Here is a 27,110-nt window from a genome sequence, read left to right as displayed (position 1 = left end):
TTTACAGATTATAACAACGGATTTACAGACTGTTGGCGGGTGAGATTGGAGGAGAACTAAGTAGATTTCAGCTCAAAAATTTGATCGATTGATTTATTTGAGATTATGTTTAAGATTATAACAACAGATTTTTTTTAAAGAGGGTATATTTTTAATTTTTTGATGGCTGGATCTTTATTCAAAGATGAAGGCCAAAATTATAAGGAAAATTTGGCAGGTGTAAAAGGGTGGGTTTCGTGGTGGAGAAGAGGGGTTTGGAGGAGAGAGAGTGAGAGCGATAGTGGGTTAGGGAGGGATGAAGGCGACGGTGGTGGTGAGTAGGTGAGGTGAAGGAAGGTGGTGGAAAGATGGAGGAAGGCCGTGATTTGTAGTGGTATTGGTTGAGAGAGATAGTGGGGATGAGGGCTAAGTTTTTCATTAGTTCAGAGAACTAATTTACAAAGGCAGGAATGAAGGAGGACGAACAAGGAAGGAAGAGAAAAAAAACATATTTTTTAAAAATAAAATTATAGCCAATTGTTGTATAACACGTGTGCATGTTACCTGTTGTATGGGTTGATGACTGGTTGGGTGTAACGAAAGTTAATGGGATACAAAGGTTAGATTATTAAATAATAATCGAAAGATTGGATTAATTTTGGAAAATCGCTTAAAGATTGGATTATTAAAAGTAATTATTTCTATTCTAATTTGTTTCCTTATTTATATCGACTACTTTATTTACATGTTTTCATAGTAAAAATATTATATTGATAGTAAAAATATTATGATGACTCATAGCCTACGTGTCGCCTATATGTACCAATTAAACTGTGCCACGTAAGATTACGACAACTAAATTTTGTCACAACTTGCGACCTTTATCATCACCCTATTATAAATACAATACAGTTTTACATTCATATACTTCATCACAAAACTAACTTACACTCTCAACATTAAAGCATAGTAAATCTTATTCTTGTTCAATAGTCGATCTAAATCAGATAAAAAAGTACATTTGTTAATTAATTGTTGTACGTAATGGCAATGTCTATGCAAGTTCAAGCCCTTGTTTCCAATTCAGTTGGTGCCTTCACTAATGGCTCCAACACATTTTCACTCGGGTTCAATCCTCGAATGTGTAAACGTGTCAATTTCGGTGTCAAGTGTATGGCCGAGGAGAAGGCTGGAGGTGAACCAAAGCCAAACCCCACTGTATCATCTTCACCCACCCCGAACCCAACTCCTAGGCCACAACCAAAGAAGGTAAGCACAAACTTCACCGACTTGTTCGCCTTTAGCGGCCCTGCACCCGAAAGGATCAACGGCCGCCTAGCCATGATTGGGTTCATGGCCGCAATAGCAGTAGAGCTATCTAACGGCACTGACTTATTTACTCAAATATCCAACGGTGGATCACAATGGTTCCTCGGAACAAGCATCCTTCTTTCGGTAGCATCATTGGTGCCGTTACTCTAAGGAAGCCGAGCAGAAGCAAAGACACAAGGGTTAAATGAACGCCAACGCCGAGCTTTGGAATGGTAGGATTGCCATGTTAGGGCTTGTTGCCTTGGCTGTAACTGAGATCGTTAAAGGTGGAGCACTTGTTTGAACTACTTTAGCTTTTTGATAAGGGTACTTATTATTGACTTATTGTATATAGGAAACAAATTATGTAACATTTTTTTCCTCATATGAATCCCAAAAAAAAAAAAAATCTTATAGGAAACGAATTATTATTGGATGTTTACAAGTTAGGGAAGATATTGTTGTACTCGTGAAAAACAAAACGTCTTTACTTTGTCCGGATCCTCTAGAGTCTTAATAAAACTCTACAACATAGATTTGTATCTAAACCATACATTTTAAAATCAATGGCTCATATTGATGAGATAAAATAGGGAGAATTTTGGAAAGATAGTATATAAACTATTGATTTTTTATTCAATGGTTGAGATGCTCAAACTCTACCTTGTAGAGTTATTTTAGAACTCTAGAGGATCCAAAACCCTTTACTTCTCCGTGGACTTGATTAAACTTTGGTTCTAAAAATAATTAAAGCCTGGATGAAGGGTTGAAAAGGAAATTTCAAATAAATTCAATTTTGACAAAATAAATGTAAAAAGTATATTTATTCGAAGTACTTTATCACTGAGAACCCCTAATAAAATAAAATAACACTTATAAAAATTGACCCGATACGATACGTGTATACTATGAACAACACAAAATGAATTGGAATAGTGCCGTTTTTAACCCTTTATATAAACGGGTCAACACCAGTTTCATTGTTTAATAGATTAATCTAGTTAGAGCATGTGCATCCTTAACCTTCGGTCGAATAAAAAATAATTTCTATCTCATTTTTGTCCTTTCACCTTATCTATCACTAACATGACACCTTCGCCGGTAACGGAATTATTAATTATTAATTATTAATTATTAATTATTAATTATTAATTATTAATTATTAATTATTAATTATTAATTATTAATTATTAATTATTAATTATTAATTATTAATTATTAATTATTAATTATTAATTATTAATTATTAATTATTAATTATTAATTATTAATTATTAATTATTAATTATTAATTATTAATTATTAATTATTAATTATTAATTATTAATTATTAATTATTAATTATTAATTATTAATTATTAATTATTAATTATTAATTATTAATTATTAATTATTAATTATTAATTATTAATTATTAATTATTAATTATTAATTATTAATTATTAATTATTAATTATTAATTATTAATTATTAATTATTAATTATTAATTATTAATTATTAATTATTAATTACTAATTACTAATTACTAATTATTACTTACTACTACCTCCGTTCCATAATAATGTTACAATTTCTTTTTTCACGTTTTCAAACGCACGTTTTGTATCGTCTTTATCTATAACTACACACTATTAAAAATTAAAATTTATTGTTATTCTTAAAGTATTCACTGAGACGAATCAAACAAGATCCCACATGAATATTTTTTTTCTTATATGCGAAGTATTGGAAATAATTTACTCCGTAGAAGATTTTCTTCTACTGTGAATAGCGTCAAAAACCTAAATTGAAACATCATTATGGAACGGAGTGAGTAATAACTAATAACTAATTATTAATTATTTATGGAGTATTAAATTATTTATTATTAGTTAATTAGTAAAAAACAAGGATAAACAACTAATTTAGATAGTGAAAAGCCAAAAGCCAACTCCAAAAAGCTAGTAACACTAGCTTATCATTTTTGGCGAAAAAATAGCTTTTCAGCTAGCTAAAAAGTCAGGTAGCAAACATATTTTTTGGCTGTTTGACCAGATTAGTAGCCAAAAGCCAACCAAAAAGCCAGCAAAAATTCATCAACCAAACAAGGCCATCATGTTTATCTCTAACTTATAATTAAAATTATAAAAAAATTATATTCTTAAAGTATTCATCGACGCGTAACAAACAAGACCCCATATAGGTATGTTTTTTTTATTATAATACTAGATTATATCCCGTGCATGCACAGATATTTTAAAATTATTGTTTGACCATATTTTTTATAAAATATTTCTCATCCTAAATCTAATGCATAATTAATAAATCTTGAACATATTCATATTTAATCATCTGATATGAAACTTTTGTCCTATTACGTATTACATATTTTATATGCGTAATATGCTAATTTGATCAAAATATAAATATATTTTCTATTATTGATATACCGATTTGACAAAAATATTTCAATATAATTTTGAGCAAGTTATTATGTGGTATTTATTATTGTCATGTTTAGTAAGCCAGGCCAATATTTTGTTTCCATACATAAACCATTTATAAAAACTGATAAAAACTAAATAAATAAAAAATATTAGATATATTTTAGGAAATAGGCTTTTGGCGGGAAAAAATTGTTGGAAATAATGCAAAGAAAGTATTTTACCATTTGTGAAAATGTCCCACATTGATAGAAATTAAATGTATGGTTTTCAAGGGAAGTATTTAAAGTAAAGGGGATTGTCCCACATGGGAAGAAAATGAACTCTTCCTTTTGTTTAAATATAGGGAATGAATGTTTATACTTTGAAGTGCTTCCCCTAGTGGTTTGGGCTAGAAAGGGAATCCCCACACGCGCGCCGCCACATGGCAAGTGGCATGTGGCACGTGGCACGTGTGGTGGGGCCTCCTTTTTAGGCCATGTCGTAACTGACGGTCTAGTTATTATGAGACCGTTCAGTTACGTAGCCCATTCCGTAACGGTCGCATTAATTCCGTTCCTTGATTTTCGCTTCCGTTTTAATTCCCAAATCAATTCTGATTTTCAGTTTAATTGGCAGTTAATTGCATGATCAATTCTGATTGGCAATTACAAGTGTTTAATTGCCCAATTTAATTCTAATTTCGGTTACAAACCCTTGCTTGCTTTATAATCAGTTTTGGGGAATCAGTTTTTGATACACCGAAAAATTCCAACTCTCTTCTCCTATTCTTCTGAGCATATTATGAGTTCCTAGTTCGTTTTATTCGAGTGCACGTTAAAACGAATTGATGTGTAAAATCTTGGGGGGCAACGCCTATTACTATTGCACCATAGTCGGGGCGAATTTTGCTTCTAAGACAGTGTTTGCATAACACGTCACATCTTTATATACATCAAATATTCGGCCCACATTTCATTTACATTTTCGGATTTTACAGTATTCTTTCCTACAATTTAGAAGCAAAATTTTCCTACTGTGAAATCTGATTATGGATTCATCTCTCATCAAGACTCTTCCTGATCTCTCCAAATTGGAACCTCTCGATGGTACCAATTACAAACGTTGGTCTCAAAAATTACTGATTTTTTTTGAGCAGTTGGAGGTTGATTACGTCCTTCTTCAAGACTGTCCTCAACAATCCGATGCTGCTACTGTCACACCAAATGTTGATGAACGGATCGCTAAGTATGAGAAGCACAACAAGTTCGTTAGAGGTCACCTTCTCAGTCATATGGGTAACTCTCTTTTTTATCTTTTCATCAATAACAAATCTGCTAAATCTGTTTGGGAGACGTTGGAAAAGAAATATGGTACAGATGATGCTGGAAAAAAGAAGTATGCTACGGGAAAGTGGCTACAGTTCAAGATCGTTGATGACAAGCCAATCATGGATCAAGTCCATGAGTACGAGAATCTGGTTGCTGACATTCTGGCAGAAGGTATGAAGATGTGTGAGGTGCTACAAGCCAATGTTCTGATCGAGAAGCTTCCTGATTCATGGTCCAATTACCGCAATCATCTCAAGCACAAGAAGAAAGATATGTCCCTTGAAGAATTGGTCAGCCACATGAAGATCGAAGAAGCCAACCGATTGAAGGATAAGGACTCTTCTCCTTATGAACTTTCTGTTGAAGCTAACATTGTGGAATCTTCTTTCCCAAAATCTGACAGGTTTAATAAACAAAACAAGAATTCTGGAAACTTCAAGAAGAAGAATCAGAATTCAAAACAACTTGGTGTTCAAAGCAAGAAAGGTGGAGACTTCAAGAAAAATGGGAAGTCAGAGAAAGGATCTGGTGGCTATTATGTTTGTGGTAAGTCAGGCCATAAGGCTTGGCAATGCTACAACCGCAAGGATGTTGCAGGCAATGGCCAGAAACCGGATCAAACCAAGAATCAAGCTCATATTGCAGAAGATACTAATGAAATTATTGCTGCTGTAATTTCTGAAATTAATTTAGTTGATAATAAAACTGAATGGATTGTTGATACAGGTGCAACTAAGCACTTCTGTTCAGATAAGGAACTGTTTGCATAATTCAAAGAAGTTACGGGAGGTGAACAGGTCTTTATGGGAAATTCAAGCAGTTCTGAGGTGCTTGGCAAAGGGAAAATTCTCCTAAAGCTGAATTCTGGAAAATCTTTATCTTTGCAAAATGTACTGTATGTCCCTTCTCTTCGCAGGAACTTAATTTCTGGTGCTCTCCTAAACAAAGCTGGGTTGAAACTTGTTTTTGAGGGTGACAAACTTGTTTTATCTCGTAATGGGGAATTTGTGGGGAAGGGATATTTGTCTGGTGGTCTGTTTATTTTAGAGACTGTATCTGTTATTGATGTTATGAATAAGACTACTTCTTTTGCTTACTTGCTTGAGTCTGTTGATCTTTGGCATGGTAGATTAGGACATGTTAATTATGGCTCTTTAAAACGTTTGCAAACAATGGCTCTAATTCCTAATCTGAATAGCAATGGTCATAATAAGTGTGAAATTTGTGTTGAAGCTAAGCATTCTAGAACTCACTTTAGACCAGTTACTTCTAGACAAACTGAATTGCTTGAATTAATTCACTCAGACTTAGTTGATTTTAAGAATACCGAAAGCAGAGGCGGAAAACGGTATTATATCACCTTTGTAGATGACCATTCTAGATATAACAAAGTGTACCTTTTAAGGACCAAAGATGAGGCAGAACAAAAGTTTTTAATTTATAAGGCAGAAGTTGAAAATCAATTAGACCGTAAGATTAAAAGGTTTAGGTCTGATAGAGGTGGTGAGTATGGTACAACCTTTTTAAAGGAACTTTGTGAGCAAAATGGAATTATTCATGAATTGAGTGCTCCCTATACTCCTCAACAAAACGGCATTGCTGAAAGGAAAAATAGAACCCTTAAGGAAATGATGAATGCAATGTTGATTAGTTCTGGCTTACCTGATAATGTGTGGGGGTGTTTATCTAAAGTTGGTTTACCTTCCTTTAAACGGGAAAACATTGGTCCAAAAACTTTTGATGCAGTGTTTGTTGGTTATGCTGAAAATAGTGCAGCTTATAGGTTCATGTGTTTGAGTGATAGGTCAATGTGTGAATCTAGAGATGCTGAATTTTTTGAGCATATTTTCCCTTTAAAGAATAATGTTGTTTCACATAACAATTCCCATGATGCTTCACATGATGTTTCTACTTTTGTTCCCTCTTCTTCTTCTATACCTTCATCTTCTCCTATTGTTCAAACTGATGTTGTAGAACCTAGGAAAAGCAAAAGGCGTCGAACTGAAACTAGCTATGGTCCTGATTTTTTGACTGTGTTTTTGTCTGAACTCAATAATGTGGATGAAATAGATGAGTTAGTTGTATTTCTTCACTTGTTTGATGATGAGCCTAAAACTTTTGATGAGGCCATGAGTTTAATTGATGCTAGTTTTTGGAAAGAGGCGGTTAATAGTGAAATAGAGTCAATCATGTCTAATCATACATGGGAATTAGTTGAATTACCTAAAGGTAGTAAAGCCATTGGTTGTAAATGGATTTTTAAAAGGAAAAGAAAAACTGATGGTGCAGTTGACAGGTACAAAGCAAGACTTGTAATTAAAGGTTTCACACAAAAATTTGGTGTTGATTTCTTTTATACTTACTCACCAGTAACTAAGATCACCACTATTCGTGCTTTACTTGCTTTAGCTTCAAGTTATAAGTTAATTGTGCATCAAATGGATGTAAAAACTGCTTTCTTGAATGGCGACTTAGAAGAAGAAATTTATATGATTCAACCTCCTGGTTTTGTAGTTCCAGGACAGGAACATAAAGTTTGTAAGTTAAAGAAGTCTTTATATGGTTTGAAACAAGCTCCAAAACAATGGTACGAAAAGTTTCATAAAACTATTTTAAGTTTTGGATTTATTGTGAACCGTGCTGATGCTTGTGTGTACTCAAAAATGTTTGGTTCTGATTGTGTTATTGTCTGCTTATATGTAGATGATATGTTGATTTTTGGTACACATATTGATGCTATTAATGAAACCAAAAGGTTTCTATCCTCTCAATTTGAAATGAAAGACATGGGTGAAACTGATGTGATCTTGGGTGTTAAAGTCACCAAAACTAGTAATGGTTTCTCTTTGTCTCAATCTCACTATGTGGAAAAAGTGTTAAAGAAATTTAACAGTTTTGATGTTGTGCCTGTTAAAACTCCTTATGATGCTAGCATACACTTGAAAAAGAATAAAGGCAATAGTTTGTCTCAATCTGAATATGCTAAAATAATTGGGAGTTTAATGTTTCTCATGAATTACACTCGGCCTGACATAGCCTATGCAGTTAGTAGACTTAGTCGGTATACCCATAACCCCGGTAGAGACCATTGGAATGCTCTTAGGAGGTTATTAAAGTACCTTAGGGGCACGATGGATTGGGGTTTGCATTATGCTGGATTTCCTGCTGTTTTAGAAGGTTATTGTGATGCAAACTGGGTATCTGATAATGATGAGGTAAGTTCCACTAGTGGATATGTTTTTACTTTATGTGGAGCAGCTATCTCTTGGAAGTCTTCTAAACATACTTGTATTGCCCGGTCAACTATGAGTCCGAATTTATTGCATTGGACTTGGCCGGGCAAGAGGCGGAGTGGTTGAGAAATTTATTGGCCGATATTCCATTGTGGGGGCGTCCTGCTCCACCTGTATCTCTACATTGTGATTCTCAAGCTGCTATTTGTGTTGCTAAAAGCAGCGCTTATAATGGCAAAAAGAGATATATTCATGTGAGGCATGAATCTGTGAGAACACTAATAGAGAGTGGTGTAATTACTATGGAATTTGTGAGATCTGAGAGGAATATAGCAGATCCTTTAACCAAGGGACTAAATAGAAGATTAGTCCTTGATACGTCGAGGGGAATGGGGCTTAAGCCTGTCAGTTGAGGAATTCATGGTGGACACCCGACCTTGTTCACACAAGGTTTCTTGTGGTCTAACGAAGCCATGGAAAGACTCATTTGTGTACACTTCCCATTTCTATGACTTGTACATTTTATGTGAGGTTAAGCTTCTTAGATTTTAATGAAGTTCATATCCCAGGGTCTGGGTGGTCCTAATGAGAAGGACTTGATGAATTCACCGCATGTATATTGAGAGGTTGAGGAACAACTCTTATTGGTTTCATATCCCAGGATATGGGTGGTCTATGTGATAGACTTGATGAAATCACCTACTTGAGTGTGAAGGTTTGGCCACCTTCTATGGAAAACTTGGGCAAGTTTTTCTAGAGCACTCATGAGCATCCCAAGTATAATGGCCGTTGTTGCTTGGCTATCGCGGAACTCATAATAATCTAAGGTATGGTATGTGTTATTGGGTTTTATTTCTTGATTGGGATAGTTCCAGATTTGTTCACTTTCTCAATAAAGAAATTGCCTAATCTTCACTATGTGTTGGTTCAATCGAAAGACACCAACATTTAAGTATCAAACCTTCATAAAAATTGCTCAGATTTCTTTTTCTTCTTTTCTTTTAAATAAAATGGGTCTTTGCATTTGTGGGGGATTGTTGGAAATAATGCAAAGAAAGTATTTTACCATTTGTGAAAATGTCCCACATTGATAGAAATTAAATGTATGGTTTTCAAGGGAAGTATTTAAAGTAAAGGGGATTGTCCCACATGGGAAGAAAATGAACTCTTCCTTTTGTTTAAATATAGGGAATGAATGTTTATACTTTAAAGTGCTTCCCCTAGTGGTTTGGGCTAGAAAGGGAATCCCCACACGCGCGCCGCCACATGGCAAGTGGCATGTGGCACGTGGCACGTGTGGTGGGGCCTCCTTTTTAGGCCATGTCGTAACTGACGGTCTAGTTATTATGAGACCGTTCAGTTACGTAGCCCATTCCGTAACGGTCGCATTAATTCCGTTCCTTGATTTTCGCTTCCGTTTTAATTCCCAAATCAATTCTGATTTTCAGTTTAATTGGCAGTTAATTGCATGATCAATTCTGATTGGCAGTTACAAGTGTTTAATTGCCCAATTTAATTCTAATTTCGGTTACAAACCCTTGCTTGCTTTATAATCAGTTTTGGGGAATCAGTTTTTGATACACCGAAAAATTTTAACTCTCTTCTCCTATTCTTCTGAGCATATTATGAGTTCCTAGTTCGTTTTATTCGAGTGCACGTTAAAACGAATTGCTGTGTAAAATCTTGGGGGGGCAACGCCTATTACGATTGCACCATAGTCGGGCCGAATTTTGCTTCTAAGACAGTGTTTGCATAACACGTCACAGCTTTATATACATCAAATATTCGGCCCACATTTCATTTACATTTTCGGATTTTACAGTATTCTTTCCTACAAAAATTGCATCAGGAAGTGACATGTGTCATTCCTGGTGTCTGTTTTAGTATAAAGTAATAGATTGAGAATTTAGAAGATTAATTCAATTATAAATAGTGTCAAAAATTATGACTTACATCATTATTATGGAAAGCATAAAGTAAGAATTTTAGTTCGCATTAGACACTTGAAAATGGAAAACAATATGTTTTGCTGAGATTGAACTATTCCCATTGCACGCTCCAACCTAGGTCAAGTCCGATTCTATATTTTTTTTCCATCCAAACCGGTTTTTTAACATCCCATAAATGTGAATAATGTTAGAAACAGATTAAAACTAGTTTGTATTTCAATTTATAGAAACAGATTACAAGTACTCCCTCCATTTCTTTTTGATGTATCCATTTCAGAAAGTGGAGAGTTTTTAAGAAAATTGGAATCTTGGTTTGTATTGGTATAAGTGTAATGATTAGGTGTAAGAAAAATGATTGTATGTAAGAGATTATAATAAAAAAATAATAATAATAATAATAATATCGAAAAAAGGTAAGAGAGAGGAGTGATAATGATGGGTGATAAAGAATGTGTGAGAGTGGGTATATGGGGAAGGGAAAAGAATTAAATACGGATATTTCATGAAATGCCCCTAGGTTTTGATGTAATTCACCAAATGCCCATCAACTTCCAATAATTCACCAAATGCCCCTGACAAATCGAACAATATCATCAAATGCCCACACAGTTAACGGACGTTAATGCTCCGTTAGAGGTAGTTTACTATATTGCCCTTATTTTGCTTTTGGGCGCCATAACCCATCCCTACCCCTGGTTACCCATTCTACAGTTCAAAAAATTTGCGACCCGTAAACTGCTTCTCTCTCTCTCTCTCTCTCTTTCCCCTGTTCTTCCTCATTCTTCCACCATAACTGCATCATCATTCACACAAAAGGCCTGGAAATTTTGGTGCACATTGAGTTGGAGAAGTCGTTTGCTGGGTTTTTGAACACACGCGAATTCTCAGAAAGGGGGTTTTTGCGAATTGCGTAAGGAAGCTGTAGAATTTCAAGTTCAAGTGTGAATTTCGCGTTCTTTGGTTACTCGCTCATCGATTAAGGTATGTAATGTGAATCGCTCAACTTTATTTTCGTTTTTACAAACTTCTGTTGCGCAAATTTAGGGTTTAGGGTATCTGGACATTTGATGTTGGAGATGACTTGTTTGTTTGCGTTTTCATGAAATTAAGTATGATTTAATTGTTTAATGTCTTGCATGTCAACTTAGTAATGGAAATTTTTGTTTTTTGTTGATGTTGTGTTGTTTGTTAGGATGTCTGCAATATGGTTGTTGCTGCACTATAAGTCACATGATTTTGATGTTAGGGTTCTGGACACTGATAGATGTCAATTGATTGACATTTTCCAAGATATATTTGTGGAATCATCTAAGCAGAATGTATTTTTGCCTGATAAGTTTAGGTTGTACACTGAGTCACCCAAAGGAAGGGTAGAATTGGTAGATGATAATGTGATGATGAGAATGTGGGGGTGGAATAGGGGGAAGGATACAGTGGAATTGTGGGTAGAGGAAACAAATACTCCTGGGGTAGCTTTTAGGTCTGCTGTAGCCTTGATTGAGAGTCATGAAGGAAATAATGCCCTTGGTCCAAGTATGCATTCTATGTTAAGTCTAATAAATGCGGTTCAGTATTAATTAACAAGTTAATAATTCAGTGAGATCAAGTGAGCTGAATGCCTAGCTAGAGGCCGCTTCAGTTCAAGTGGAATTAATGATATTAATCCACAGCTTACTCTTGACTGAACCCGTAGGGTCACACAAATAGTACGTAAACGGATCAAGTATTTAATAGCATTAAATACTCCATCTATGAATATTCGGAACCGACGGATCTTGGTTTCAGTGGGAGCTAAGATCGTCACAGGCAAGGAATGAATACTCCGGAAACGATGATATTGCCGGAAACGGAAATATGGATCGTATCGGAAATATAAATATTATCCAAGTCGTAGATGTTGCCGGAAACGGAAACATGGTACGTGTCGGAAAATATTATCGGAAATGGAAATATTGCCAGAATCGAAAATATTGCCGGAAACGGAAATATTGTCAGAATCGGAAATATTACCGGAATCGGAAAATAATTCCGGAAACGGAAATATTAAATATTTGTTCGAAACGGAAATTAATTCCGGAATCGGAAATATTAAATATTGTTCGTATCGGAAATAAATTCCGGAATCGGAAAATTTAATCGGAAGCGCATCGTACGAATAAGCATCGGACGAGGCCTGCCGGACGAGGCCCAGCACGAAGCCAGGCCATCGCCCAGCAAGCCAAGCGCGCCGCACAAACAGCAACGCCAGGCCCAGCGCAAGGCCAGGCCCAGCAGGCTGCGCGCAGCGCGCAGCGCGCACAGCACGCGCAGCGCGCAGCGCGCGCGGGCGCTGAGTGGGCTGCTGCTCGCGCGCACGCATGGGGCCCATCGTGGCTGCCGTGCATGTGTGTGCAAGTGTTTGTGTTCGTGCACGTTTCCTAAAACATGCAGAGTTCGGTTAATGATTAAATTCCTAATTCTATTTGATAAATTAATTAAATTAGAGTTCTTGTAGGATTCTAGGTTTAATTAATTTGTATCTGAATAGGATTTCGATTCCCTTTCCATACCGCTATAAATATGAGGCTAGGGCTCACAATTTATAACACAAGTTTCAAAGTATTCAAAGTGAGTTTTTGAGAGAAAAAATTCAGTCACACATTTGCCTATAAAGTGCCGAAAATAATAGTACCTTAAGGGCGATTCTAGTTGGTCAATCTTAAGGCGGATCCGGACGTGCTGTGGACTATCTACGGAGGGACGACACTTGGAGTCCTAAAGACTTGTTCTTGTTCGGTTCGGGCGCAGCTAGGGAAGGCACGCAACAAAGAGTATGCATCTAATCTATGCTAAATGATTATGTGTAAATAATATGTTTTCCTGGGTTTATGGTTTTTCCGCATGATTTATGAATTGTCATATGTATCATAACCTAACAGTGGTATCACGAGCCCCTTATTATTTTCATAATCTAAATTGCATGAACATGGTTAAATATTACAAATTTGCAAGAATTAAAAGGGGTGATTAATTTTCGTAATTGTTAATTAATTGCAAATTGCGTTTATTTAATTATACGTACGCAGTTTTTCGGCAGTTTCTTCGTTACTCATCCGAATTGAGTGATTTTTGTGTCAATTCCACATGTAAAAGGCATTCTAAAATTTTGACAAAAAAAGTATTTTTCTGCCGAACCCAGAATTCTCAAATTCGAAGCCTAACTATGACTTTTCGAAGGTTTTAGTTTTTCGAATGCAAAATTTCGTAAATTTAAGATGTTAAATTAAATATTTGCGATTCTTGTTGATAAATCTTGAATTTTTGATTGACCTACTGCATATGTTTAACAAGTTTGAATGCCTAGTCTTGTTAATTATGCAATCTAATTTGTAATTATGATTAATTTGTTGAAAATTAGAATAATTTAGAATTAATTTGATTTTCATAATTAATTGTAATTTAATTAGAAACCTATGATTAAAAACCACCATAAAAATTGTAAATTTATGATAAATTTTAAATTTTTATGACCTAGACTTGAATCCATAACAATCGGAAATCAATTGGATAATAAATTTTCGATTTTTCGCCCTAAAATTATGAAATTAATATTATTTATTAATTTGTCATTAATTTTAAATATAAATTTTAAATTTTTATGCGATTCGTTCATAAAACTTGCACGCACGAAGCAATGGACGCTTCGTGTTACCCTTAAGGGGTGTTGTATAATGCGGGCATGCGACGACGAGCAAGGGAGCTCGTCGCCCGTGCGGCACGAATGCAATGAGCAAGGGCGTAGTGCACGAGCACAAGGCAGCAGCCCTGCCTTGTGTCGTGTGCCACGAGCAATGGACGAATGGGCATGGGCGAAGGGTGAGCCAAGGCAGTCGCGTGTGGGCAGCAAGCGAGCTGCGCCACAACGCGCGCTGCCTCGCACAAGAACGCGCAGCCTCGCGCGCAGCGAGCGCAAGCTCGCGTGCCACGAGCGCTGCGCCCAGCATTGCTCGCGCGCACAGCGAGCGATGTCGCCCGCCCAGCGAGCGATGTCGCCCGCCCAGCGAGCGATGTCGCGCGCCCAGCGAGCGATGGCTCGCGCGCCCAGCGAGCGATGTCGCGCGCCCAGCGAGCGATGTCGCGCGCGCACTGCGAGCGATAGCTCGCGTGCGATGAGCGCTGGCGCGCGCAGCGAGCACCAGTGCGTGCGGAGGCTTGCGATGGAGATGCAGCAGCTATGCGACGAGCGCATGGGCTGCGCGCACATGGCCAGCGATGGCTGTGTGCGTGCGGCCCATGGGCGTGCAACGCGTAGGGTGTTTGCGTTACGATTAGATCGTTTTGAATGTTTAATTTGAAAATTTCAGTTCACGTAATTTTAATTAATTTTAAAATTAATAATTTAAATTATTTTCTTGGATTTTAATTTTGAATATTATAATTATAATAAATGTTATTTATTCTAATTATTTTACTAAAATTAAAATCATGAATTAATTTAAATGCGACTGAAATTAAATTAAACTTTTTGGATTCAATTATAAATTTATATGAGCTTTAAATTTTAATTAAATTTGTATGTTTCCGGTTAGACTAGAAATACATTTTTATGTTTAAAATTGGTAAAGCATATGAATTTATTGGTTTAAGTGGGAGCGCTTTTTAGTCATAAACTCTTGATTAGGTCTACAAATCCTTAAGGTTAAAACAACTTGATTAGAATTAATAAGGACTGAATAATTGGTAGATTATTGGTGCCCTTGATTAATTGCTGCAAATGTTTACGTGATGCATAATGTGTTTTACTAACCAGCTATGTGGGCCATTCATGATAATGAATGGGTGAATGGTATATATTGTATATGTACTGTTTTGCAGGTTATGAAGTGACTAGTATGGCCAAATAGGATAGAAAATATGGTCTGCGTACCATTAATTTGAATGTAATTGGTCTAAAGTACCAAAGTTATTTTTCAATTCAAATATGGTCTGCGAACCATCAAATAGTTGTAATTAGTTATAGCTTATCCTATTTGAAGAAAATGGTGCCTCCCACGGAGATTTTCAAGACGGACTTTGAAGTCAAAGCTTCAAGATGAAGTCGGGCCATACTAGATCACAAATATCTTATGCATGTTTTAAGTTATTTATTGCTTTAAATATGTCTTAAAATGCATGAGATCAAAAGCTTGATTATGTTGCATGATTAAGGATTTTAGTTCACTTAAAATCTAACCAACATAGTAAGAGCCTTAAGTTCCAAACTTAAAAATTGAGTTAAAAGGTGCCATGCCAAAATATACACTTGCTTGGATATCCTTTACATCAATCTAGTAATAGTTTTCGCTCAGCGAGGTGTTACTTATTGGTCCTAAAGGGGCAAGGTACACAAATAATTGTGAGTACATGTTAGTTTTGGTGAAACTCAACGATATAAGTAAGGAGTCCTTTTATGTCGTGGCAAAATCGATAGGTTTACCTAATAAGTTCTTAGACGTACCTATCAACCAAGAATAGTTTCTAGACTATTAGCAAAAGGCTTTTGCTTACCTAAGATGTTCTAGGATTAAGTCGACAAACTGTGCTTAATTCTTCAATGATTTTAGGATCTTGGAATCATTTTATTCACACCTGCCGGAACAATAAAATCGAATAAAATGCTAATAACTTGTTTGAATTGCATGGTTGCTTTAATTTCAAGTTATTATTCATGATAAATGTTTAGACTTTGCATGCTTCAATGTATGTTTTAATTATTGTTTATAATTAAATATCTTGCACTGCAATAAATCCTTTTAGAAAGGTAACAGTAAATTTCCTCGATTGGTAGTGAATCCAAGAACGATTCACGGAAATGAGAGAAAGTGAGCAATTTAAAATGTACGTTTCTTATATCGACTTTTATGGTTGTTTTCGAGTATCAAAGTCGAATGGCAAACCGATTGGTGCTTGTGAATTCAAAATACAATGTGGTTTTGAGATCATAAAGCATTGAGTTTAAACGCTCAGCTTTACCAATGGTTAACAACCTAAAATCCTTTTTCCATTTAATTCTCGAATGAGTCTAGTTCCTAGACATTCGAATAGATCGATGCTTAGAGAACTTTAGAAGCTTCTGGTAAGATCATCTAGTTGAAACAGAATATTCAACATAAATTAAAATGGTAAAGAACCTTGTTGGGGTGACATTGGACATGTCTAACAAAGTATAAAAGTCAACACTAAAGAATTGAATTCTTAAGACTATAAGAAAGGGTACAAGAAATAGGAAAACGAGGAAGAAATGAAAGGAATTTACGATTCCGTTTCTACCTATAAGTTTATGTTTAAAGAGAAGTGACCTAGCAATCAAACTTCCTTGGTATCATATACCGCTTGAGGTTCTTACTTCGGTAATAACTCAAACAATGGAAGCTAGGCTACACTAATGACCTACAAGTGGGAAATGAAGCATGGAAATGCTACATTAGTTGTAGGGTCATCTAGTTTGTTTTAAAGTCCTTTCAAAGGCTGGAACTAAATGGCTATTTTGTTCCATAATCAACATACCTAAATTTCTGCTTCAAACACAGAAAGACTCACATTCAAGAAAAACAAAAACAATGTTTGTTTGTTTATTTGAATGAAATGGTCAATTACAGGTTGAGTCAATATGCTTGATTAAAACAAACAACTCTTTAAAGAACTTTACTAGGTTCAAATCAACCCCTTGATTTGAGTTCCACTAATCTTTGGCATTGTTGCTTAGACCATATCAACAAGTTAACATTCATAAGCTCTATTTTGATGGACTTTTGAAAGTTGGTTGATTTCTAGATCAACTTAAGACAAGCTAGTCTTACTTGTTGAAAGTAACAAAGAATATGAACTATTGTTAGAACGCCTAGACGATAGAGTTCAAAGCTAAAGAAAGGTTTTATGACTTTATTATTTCACATGGATTTGAGTGAATATAGGTTTATTTACTCAATGTGATATAAGTTTGAATCTGTTTGGCTAGTTCAAAGATTCAGAAGTATAAAATCCACTTGGCAAGAAATCATAAAGATCTAGGTTAGATCATGTTCATGATTACTTGAGACCAAATATGATCATCAATGATTGTGTGTTCACAATCTAGGTCCATAAGATATGGCATATCTACGTTGGAATCAATTAGTACTTGATTCGATCAATGATGAATCATAAAGACTTTTCCTATAATTTCTAAAACAAAATGCTCAACTACCACCAAACTAAACCAAATTCGTCAAAGCTATTGAAAAGTAATTTCAGAATATCTTTTCATAATATATCTAAAGAGTTCCTAAACTCAGTGGGAGCTTAGTGTTTGTTATTCAACAAACTAAGGCCCAAGCATAGATATATGTTTCATTGTGATTTATTCAAATGAGACACAAGGGTATTGTTTCTACCACGAATTTTTGAGAACATAATGTTTGTTTGCTCGAAATAATGTCCTTTTGGAGATTCGTTTCCAAAATGACAAGTGGGAGAAAATAGACCTCGAAAGTATTCGAGGCGAACAACAAACATAAACGGACATTCCGGAGGCTTTTCGAAGTGCTTCAGAAAATCCGAACTTATTCTTTAAGGACGTTAGAAGTGGCTTTAAAGAATAGATATCTCTTAGAAGACTTTACAAGTGCTTCAAGGAGAACAGAATATTCAAAGGACTTTCAAGTGGCTATTGATATTCTATTGTTTGATGTTCTATACCCAAGTAGGCATAGAATTCAAGTCACTGAAACTATGAGATTCTTCTATTAGATAGTAAAGAAACATAGAGATCAGGTCAATGAAACTATGAGATTCTTCTATTAAATAGTGAAGAAACCTACAACTTGCAGTCAAACTATTATCATGTAGATTAATGAGTTTGTGACTTGTAAGAAAGCTATGACGAAACCCAGATTCCCTAAAATGGTTAGAGGCCATATATAGACTCAAATGTTTTTAAATGGTTAGAGGCCATAAAACATACTCAATGTTTTGATGACAAAATTGAAATTTTGTTGATTTGCAAGAATAGTTTCACACCTATTGGTTGCAAGTTTGTTTTAAGGATAAAAACCATCAAACATGGAATTGTGTTCACACACAAAGCTAGATTAGTTGCTAAAAGTTACAAGCAAATTCACAATGTGGATTGTGTTGAAACCTCATGCAAAATCGTAATGCTTCAAGTCTATAATTCAAGCAATGATTGCATATTGGTAAATATGGCAATTGGATGACAAAAGTATTCCTCAATCAAATGTTGGAATAAACTATGTACATGGCATGTCATAGGATTTGTGGATCCAAATAGATGCTTGAAAAGGAAAGCTAGCTTATAAAATCTAAGTACAGATTTAAGCAAGCAATTGGGAATTGGAACTGTATTTTAAGTGAAGCTAATAAGCATTTTAGTTTCATAAAATATACATGATTCTTATAGATGTGTAAGAGGTTTAGTGGGAGTACATAAAACTTAATTGGTCCTATGTGTATCACACACATATCTCTCTATTGTGAAATAACATTCAAATGCTAATGACTTAGATTTGAAATTATTCATCAATGATGGACCATGGCGAAACTTAGTACATACTGGGTATTAAGATCTATTTACAAAGATCTTATGATATTGTTTTGGATTAAGTAATGGCATTTACTAAATCAAACACGAAAATCTCCATTGGAGATATTCGACCCATGTGAATAAATCTAAGTAAAGGATGTTTGAACTATGTATAAGCATTTACTAAGTTAAACATCAAAGGATCTAAATAAGATTCTTAACCTATATTATATGTCAAAGAATTTAGCTGAATTTAGTATCTACTGAAACTAGATAAGCTAAAGTTACATGAATAGAATTCAATTGGGAATTATTCTGCAAAAGAATTTATCATGTATGATATAATATGAGGATCGCCAAAAACGTATCGTATGACTTTAGCCATGACGAACATATACCAATCTCTATTGATCTAAGTAAAGATCAACTAGATTGAGATCAAGAATACTTATGGTACTTGAAAAGGTACATAGGAATAGTTCTTGATTCAAGGAAATAAAGATATGCTAAATATTGATGCTACACGCATAAACACTGGCAAAGGATCAAGCAAGACCCTTTGGAGTTAACCATTGATAAGGACGAGCTATAGAGCATCGTGTTTTGAAATGGCAACATGGATTGGAGACCATGAGTTGTTGCGTGGGAAATTAAAATAATAATTTCTATGTTCTAAGATATAGTTGGAGAGTCTTCCACATATCTATGAACTGCTTGGATAGGTAAATCCAAACAAAGCATCACTAGCAACCTATACAGTTGAAGTAAAAGTAATTATTGCCTAAGAAGCAATAAAACAGGGTTGTTTAAAGTTCTTCACTGAACTTGGGTAGATCACCTATCTGCTGGCTTGATGGTTCTTCATTGAAAAATGCGTAGAACCACTCTTGAAGCAAGAAAAACGTCTGCTAACTTGATGGTTCTTCATTGCAAAGTGAGTAAAACCACCATCGAAGTAAGAAAGACTAGATCACATAATAAACAAACTCGAAAAGATCTTATCATCATATCTCGAAGAACATTCGATGAAAAGGATATTAAGATTGGCAAAGCATGATAACTAAACCTATGCAACAAGTGAGAAGCAACACTCACATTGTAGCACTGGAAATCAAGCATAGCTTTGAATTCCATGAATTGTTTTAGAAGATGGGTTTGAGGCCCATGGTTATAAAACATTGGGGTTGAACATTTATCATATATGAAATGTATTTTCATATTCCATTTAATCTTGGTTTAGTATTAAATGATGAGTCCCTTCAATTTGACGATATATTCAAGATAGACTGTCAGGACCAGTCCTGTGACTAAGAAATGTCTATCAAGTGAACTTGAATGTCAAAGGTTGAAAATGGTCCCTAATCGGAGTTTTCTATAAAATTGGACGCATAGAAAACGTTAGACGATTAGAATGCAAGATGACTAGTAGTTCTGTTTCTTGAACTATGTTGACATGGCAATGTCATAATCATTTGCATAGATACTTACTTTGGGAAGACTAGTATCGGACGAGACCTATGAAACTTTACTGTAAGAGATGAAAGTCTGTCATAAGTAAATTTCATTAAATTATTAGACACTAAATCCTCAATACCTGAGTGATTTGAGATTACTTGTTTGAGAACTGGTTGCTTTGACGTTGACCAACCGTCGCACCGTAAAAGGAGGCTATAAAGGCAACGCTCAGGTAATCACCTATCAAACGAAGTCTAATCTCAAGATCGCAAGATTGGGATTGTCCTCCCATAAATCGGGATGAGATGCTTAAAAGTTGTACAAGGCCACTCGGAGAGCTAGAAACTGTGAAATGCATGGCCGTGCTCGGATGAATCATAGGCTATGATTATCTGTTTATTTGATCAGTTGAACTCTGAAACCGAGGAACACCTCTGGATATAATAAGGATGACAACTCTTACCTTATGTTCAAGAGCAAGCATCGAGCGACAAAGGAATTAGGAAATGCACACTTGTCCCTAAGGACAAGTGGGAGACTGAAGGAAATAATGCCCTTGGTCCAAGTATGCATTCTATGTTAAGTCTAATAAATGCGGTTCAGTATTAATTAACAAGTTAATAATTCAGTGAGATCAAGTGAGCTGAATGCCTAGCTAGAGGTCGCTTCAGTTCAAGTGGAATTAATGATATTAATCCACAGCTTACTCTTGACTGAACCCGTAGGGTCACACAAATAGTACGTAAACGGATCAAGTATTTAATAGCATTAAATACTCCATCTATGAATATTCGGAACCGACGGATCTTGGTTTCAGTGGGAGCTAAGATCGTCACAGGCAAGGAATGAATACTCCGGAAACGATGATATTGCCGGAAACGGAAATATGGATCGTATCGGAAATATAAATATTATCCAAGTCGTAGATGTTGCCGGAAACGGAAACATGGTACGTGTCGGAAAATATTATCGGAAATGGAAATATTGCCAGAATCGGAAATATTGCCGGAAACGGAAATATTGTCAGAATCAGAAATATTACCGGAATCGGAAAATAATTCCGGAAACGGAAATATTAAATATTTGTTCGAAACGGAAATTAATTCCGGAATCGGAAATATTAAATATTGTTCGTATCGGAAATAAATTCCGGAATCGGAAAATTTAATCGGAAGCGCATCGTACGAATAAGCATCGGACGAGGCCTGCCGGACGAGGCCCAGCACGAAGCCAGGCCATCGCCCAGCAAGCCAAGCGCGCCGCACAAACAGCAACGCCAGGCCCAGCGCAAGGCCAGGCCCAGCAGGCTGCGCGCAGCGCGCGCGGGCGCTGAGTGGGCTGCTGCTCGCGCGCACGCATGGGGCCCATCGTGGCTGCCGTGCATGTGTGTGCAAGTGTTTGTGTTCGTGCACGTTTCCTAAAACATGCAGAGTTCGGTTAATGATTAAATTCCTAATTCTATTTGATAAATTAATTAAATTAGAGTTCTTGTAGGATTCTAGGTTTAATTAATTTGTATCTGAATAGGATTTCGATTCCCTTTCCATACCGCTATAAATATGAGGCTAGGGCTCACAATTTATAACACAAGTTTCAAAGTATTCAAAGTGAGTTTTTGAGAGAAAAAATTCAGTCACACATTTGCCTATAAAGTGCCGAAAATAATAGTACCTTAAGGGCGATTCTAGTTGGTCAATCTTAAGGCGGATCCGGACGTGCTGTGGACTATCTACGGAGGGACGACACTTGGAGTCCTAAAGACTTGTTCTTGTTCGGTTCGGGCGCAGCTAGGGAAGGCACGCAACAAAGAGTATGCATCTAATCTATGCTAAATGATTATGTGTAAATAATATGTTTTCCTGGGTTTATGGTTTTTCCGCATGATTTATGAATTGTCATATGTATCATAACCTAACAAGTCAAAGAAAGGAGGAAGAAAAAAAATTAAGGGAGAGACAGGAAGAGCTTTTGAGGATGCAAAGAGAGGCTGGAGAACAGAGGAGGGCAGAGGAAGAAAAGGAGAGGTTGAGGAGGGAAATGGAGGAACAACTTAGGTACACAGTTGTTATGGAGGTTCCAGTGGTGGATTGTGAGGATGATGGGATTGAGTATGTGAGGATTTATGACACACTGGATGCTGATGAGGTGTTTCCTGGGGTTTCTCATCCACAACCTGAACCAGAGCAAGAGTCCCCCCCCCTCCTAAGAAACCTTCCAAGGCCAAACCTAGGAAGAAACTCACCCCAAAAAAGAAGACACCAAAACCTGCCCCACCACAACCCACTGAAACCACAAACACACAAGAAACAACACCACAAACACCCCCACATCAAACTGAACCTGAACCAGAACAACCCAACAAACACAGGGAGCACCCCATCCCACACAACCTGAACCAGAGCAAGTTGGACCTGAACCAGAGCAAGTTAGACCAGAACCAGTTGTTCCAACCAAACCCAAAAAAACAGGAAGGGCTAGACCTGAGGGGTTTAGGGTGGGGAAACTGAAGGAAATAATGCCCTTGGTCCAAGTATGCATTCTATGTTAAGTCTAATAAGTGCGATTCAGTATTAATTAACAAGTTAATAATTCAGTGAGATCAAGTGAGCTGAATGCCTAGCTAGAGGCCGCTTCAGTTCAAGTGGAATTAATGAGTAATCCACAGCTTACTCTTGACTGAACCCGTAGGGTCACACAAATAGTACGTAAACGGATCAAGTATTTAATGGCATTAAATACTCCATCTATGGATATTCGGAATCGACGGATCTTGGTTTCAGTGGGAGCTGAGATCGTCACAGGCAAGAAATGAATGCTCCGGAAACGATGATATTGCCGGAAACGGAAATATGGATCGTATCGGAAATATAAATATTATCCAAGTCGTAGATGTTGCCGGAAACGGAAACATGGTACGTATCGGAAAATATTATCGGAAATGGAAATATTGCCGGAATCGGAAATATTGCCGGAAACGGAAATATTGTCAGAATCGGAAATATTGCCGGAATCGGAAAATAATTCCGGAAACGGAAATATTAAACATTTGTTCGAAACGGAAATTAATTCCGGAATCGGAAATATTAAATATTGTTCGTATCGGAAATGAATTCCGGAATCGGGAAATTAATCGGAAGCGTATCGTACGAATTAGCATCGGACGAGGCCTGCCAGACGAAGGCCCAGCACGAAGCCGGGCCATCGCCCAGCAAGCCAGCGCGCCACAACGCACCAGCCAAGGCTGCGCCAGGCCCACCGCAAGGCAGGCCCAGCGCGCGCCAACGCTGCGGCAGCGTGTGGGCCTCGCAGCAATGGGCTGCGAGCTCGCGGGCTGCGCGCGCGCGCATGGCGCCCCTCGTGGTCTGTTGTGCGCGTGTGTGTTGGTGTGCTATACGAATCCTAAAGCTATCAGGTTTCGACTAATGATTAAATTCCTAAACCTAAAAGGATGAATTAATTAAATAAGAATTCTATTAGGATTCTAATTTAATTAATTCGTATCCTAATAGGATTACGATTCCCTTTCCATGCCTCTATAAATAAAGGCCTAGGGTCATTATTTTGCATAGAGATTTCAAGTATTCAAAGTGATTTTTGAGAGCAAAAATTCAGTCATACAATTGCCTATATGTGCCGAAAATTCTAAGTACCTTAAGGGCGATCCTAGTTGGTCAAGCTTAAGGCGGATCCGGACGTGCTGTGGACTATCTACGGAGGGACGACACTTGGAGTCCTAAAGACTTGTTCTTGTTCGGTTCGGGCGCAGCTAGGGAAGGCACGCAACAAAGTGTATGCATCTAAACTATGCTAAATGATTATGTGTAAATAATATGCTTTCCTGGCTTTATGGTTTTTCCGCATGATTTATGAATTGTCATATGTATCATAACCTAACAGAAACCCACACTGGTGAAAATGGGAAAGTTTGTGTCTAAAGCTAGTATGGGAAACAAAAGGGCAGCTAGGACATGTAAGGGTAAGGGTGGTGCTGTGATATTTGAGGGTGAGGATGATGAAGACAGTGAGGATTCTGATTTTGAGGAATCTGAGAGTGATGATGGTGATGTAGACAGTGATGATGAATCAGACATAGGGGATTTCATTGTTGAGGAGGAGGAGTTGGCAAGTATGGGGGATGACATCCATGATATGTCATTTGAGGACTGTCTAGATGGGAGCTCAAAAAGGGACAAGAATTACAAGAATGGGAAGGTATATGTTGAGCAGCCCTATGGTTCTATTAAGCTTGAACCATGGTTGATATTTACAGATAGGGAGGCCTTCCTGGATGTCCTAAGAGACTACTGCATACACGAAGGGTTTGGGTTGAGTGTTGAGAAGGCAGACAGTAGAAGATACACTGCTGTTTGTGCAGTGGAGGGTTGTGATTGGAGGATACATGCCTCAAAAATGGTGGATAAGTTTAGTTGGGCAATCAAATCCTTGACTGGGGAGCACAGACAGTGTGGTAGGCTTGAGGTTAACCCCATAGTGACCACCAAATGGTTGGTGGGGAAGTTGTTGCCAGAGATTGAGGCAAACTTAGATATCCCTGTCTTAACATTGAAGAAGATGACTCAACAGAAGTATAGGATACAAGTAAAACCAAGGATGTTCTACAAGGTTAAAGCATTGGCTAAGGAGGTTATTAATGGGAGTTTTAGTGAGTCCTATGCATTGCTACCTAGGTATGCAGAGATGATAAAGGATACTAACCCTGGGAGTTATGCACTGATCACATGGCATAGTGATCCTGGGGATGTGCAACCAAAGTTCAAGGCTTGCTTTTTTTCCTTTGGTGCACAAGTAAGGGGATTTCTTAAGGGGTGTAGGCCAATGATAGGAATTGATGGAGCTCACCTCAGTGGGTTTTTCAAGGGGATTCTTCTGTCAGCCTTGGGGATTGATGGCAACAATGAGATCTTCTTGTTGGCTTATGGGGTTGTTGACACTGAAAGTCAAGAGAGCTGGAACTATTTTATGAGGAACCTCAGGGTACTGTTTGAGAGAGAAGGCTGCAGCAGGGATGACTGGACATTCATCAGTGACAGAATGAGGGTAAGATCTTAACTTTTATCTCTTATTCATCTTTTTATAAATTCACCAAATACCCCTAAGTTTAAAGTTATTTCACCAAATACCCCTAAGTTTAAAGTATTTTCACCAAATGCCCCTAAGTTTAAAGTTATTTCACCAAGTACCCCTAAGTTTAAATAATTTCAGTACATTGTTTCACCAAATGCCCATTCACTCTAAATGTTTGCTTTGCTTTGCCTTGCTTTGTAATTTCAGGGGGTGGATTTAGCTGTTCATGAAAACTTCCCAATGGCCACTAGAAGGTGTTGTGCTCAGCATCTATACATGAATTGCAAGAATGGATGTTGGAGTGGAGAACTTTTCCACAAGCTCTTCTGGATAGCTGCAAATGCCTACAACCCCTTTGTTTACAACAAGGCAATAGAGAAGATCACTGAATTTGATCCAAATGCAACAAAGTACCTGGACACATGTACTGAGTAGTGGTCAAGACATCAGTTTGATCCAGCAGTGTGTTGTGATCATAACACAACTAATTATGTGGAATCATTCAATGCTCTCACCAAGCCATACAGGGATTTACCTTTGTTGTCACTATTTGAAGGTAAAGTCTTCTATTTTTCTTCTCATTTGCTGTTTGTGTCAAAGTTTCAGTGACTGTTCTTATATTAACTTCTTATGTGTTTATTTGCAGCCATAAGGGAGTGGTCCATGGAGAGAATTGGGGTCAGGTTTGATAAAGCAGCAAACATGGAGCCTAACCACTTAACAGACTATGCCAAACATGAAATAGAGTTGAGAAGTGCAGAATCCAGATTCTGTTACTCTACTGCATGTGGTGGTGGGGAGTTTGAGGTGAAGGATGGCAATGTGAAGTTCCCAGTCAATCTACACAACAGAACCTGTGGGTGTGGAGTATGGCAAGGGTCAGGTATGCCCTGCAAACATGGCTTGAGGGTCATCTACAACCAGAGACTTGACCCTGTGGACTTTGTTTCCACTTATTTCAAGGGTGCTGCTTATAAACAGGCATATGCAGAGCATATGCACCCAATGGCTGACCCTACTCAGTGGCCTGGATCCACACTGCCCACCATTAAACCACCTGGGATCAAGAGGGGTGCTGGAAGACCTCAAAAACAGAGAAGGAGGGGTGCCATGGAAGCTAGAAAGAGGAAGAGGCACACTTCAGTTAAGTGTAGCAAATGCAAGGAAATGGGCCACAATGCAAGGACCTGCAAGTCTGGTGCAGGCACTTCCAAGGCACCACCAAAACAGAGAGCTACAACAAATAAGAGGAAAACAACCTCTGATGGTGCAAGCACTTCCAAGGCAGCACCAAAGGGCAAGAAATCCAAGCAAGCCTGAGGGGGAAAATGATCTGTCAACATATAAGATTTTTTGGGTAGTTTTTTGCACAAATGTTTTGATCTTGCAAATATTGAATGTTTTGTTTTTGAAGCTAAGAACAACATTAAAGTTAGTTGGTGCAATGTTTTGTATTTGAAGCTTAAACAGAATTGCTTCCCATTTAGGTATTTTGTGCATATTTTGCAACAACCATAGTTAATGAAATGTGATATTATTACTCATTAATTGTGTTTACTTCATGATTACAAACAGTAGGATTACAAACATCAATATCCCCATTTGTATTACAACGTTAACTACTTTTTGTTGATGTTTTAGCTTTTTCTTCATTTGCTTCAATTCCTCTTCCATCTTATGGCTTCCCCTGTTTTCAGCACTTTCTCCTTCGTCTAAGCTTCCCCTTAGTTGTCCTTGCTGCCCCCTATTTTCTTGCTCAACTACTCCCTTGCACCATCTTAGATTGTTGCAAGGATCACACTTGTAGTACAACCTTTGTGGATTG

The 27,110-nt window shown here is 37.0% G+C and overlaps 1 protein-coding gene and 1 pseudogene across 1 annotated transcript; both read left to right on the top strand.

The window, feature by feature from the left end:
* Positions 1–899: 899 nt before the first annotated feature.
* On the top strand, positions 900–1,873 carry LOC110794907 (early light-induced protein 1, chloroplastic-like; annotated as a pseudogene).
* Positions 1,874–24,610: 22,737 nt separating this feature from the next.
* LOC110794890 (uncharacterized) lies at positions 24,611–26,605 on the top strand. The gene is made up of 3 exons (XM_056832839.1): positions 24,611–25,258; positions 25,493–25,709; positions 25,932–26,605. Exons 1-3 carry the CDS (start codon positions 24,611–24,613, stop codon positions 26,603–26,605), a joined length of 1,539 nt encoding a protein of 512 aa, XP_056688817.1.
* The last annotated feature ends 505 nt before the right edge of the window (positions 26,606–27,110 follow it).

The sequence above is a fragment of the Spinacia oleracea genome, chromosome 6 (genome assembly GCF_020520425.1).
Source record: "Spinacia oleracea cultivar Varoflay chromosome 6, BTI_SOV_V1, whole genome shotgun sequence".
Classification (NCBI taxonomy): Eukaryota; Viridiplantae; Streptophyta; class Magnoliopsida; order Caryophyllales; family Amaranthaceae; genus Spinacia; species Spinacia oleracea.
Note: the sequence above shows the minus strand (reverse complement) of the source record. Positions and strands in the feature narration are given on the sequence as shown.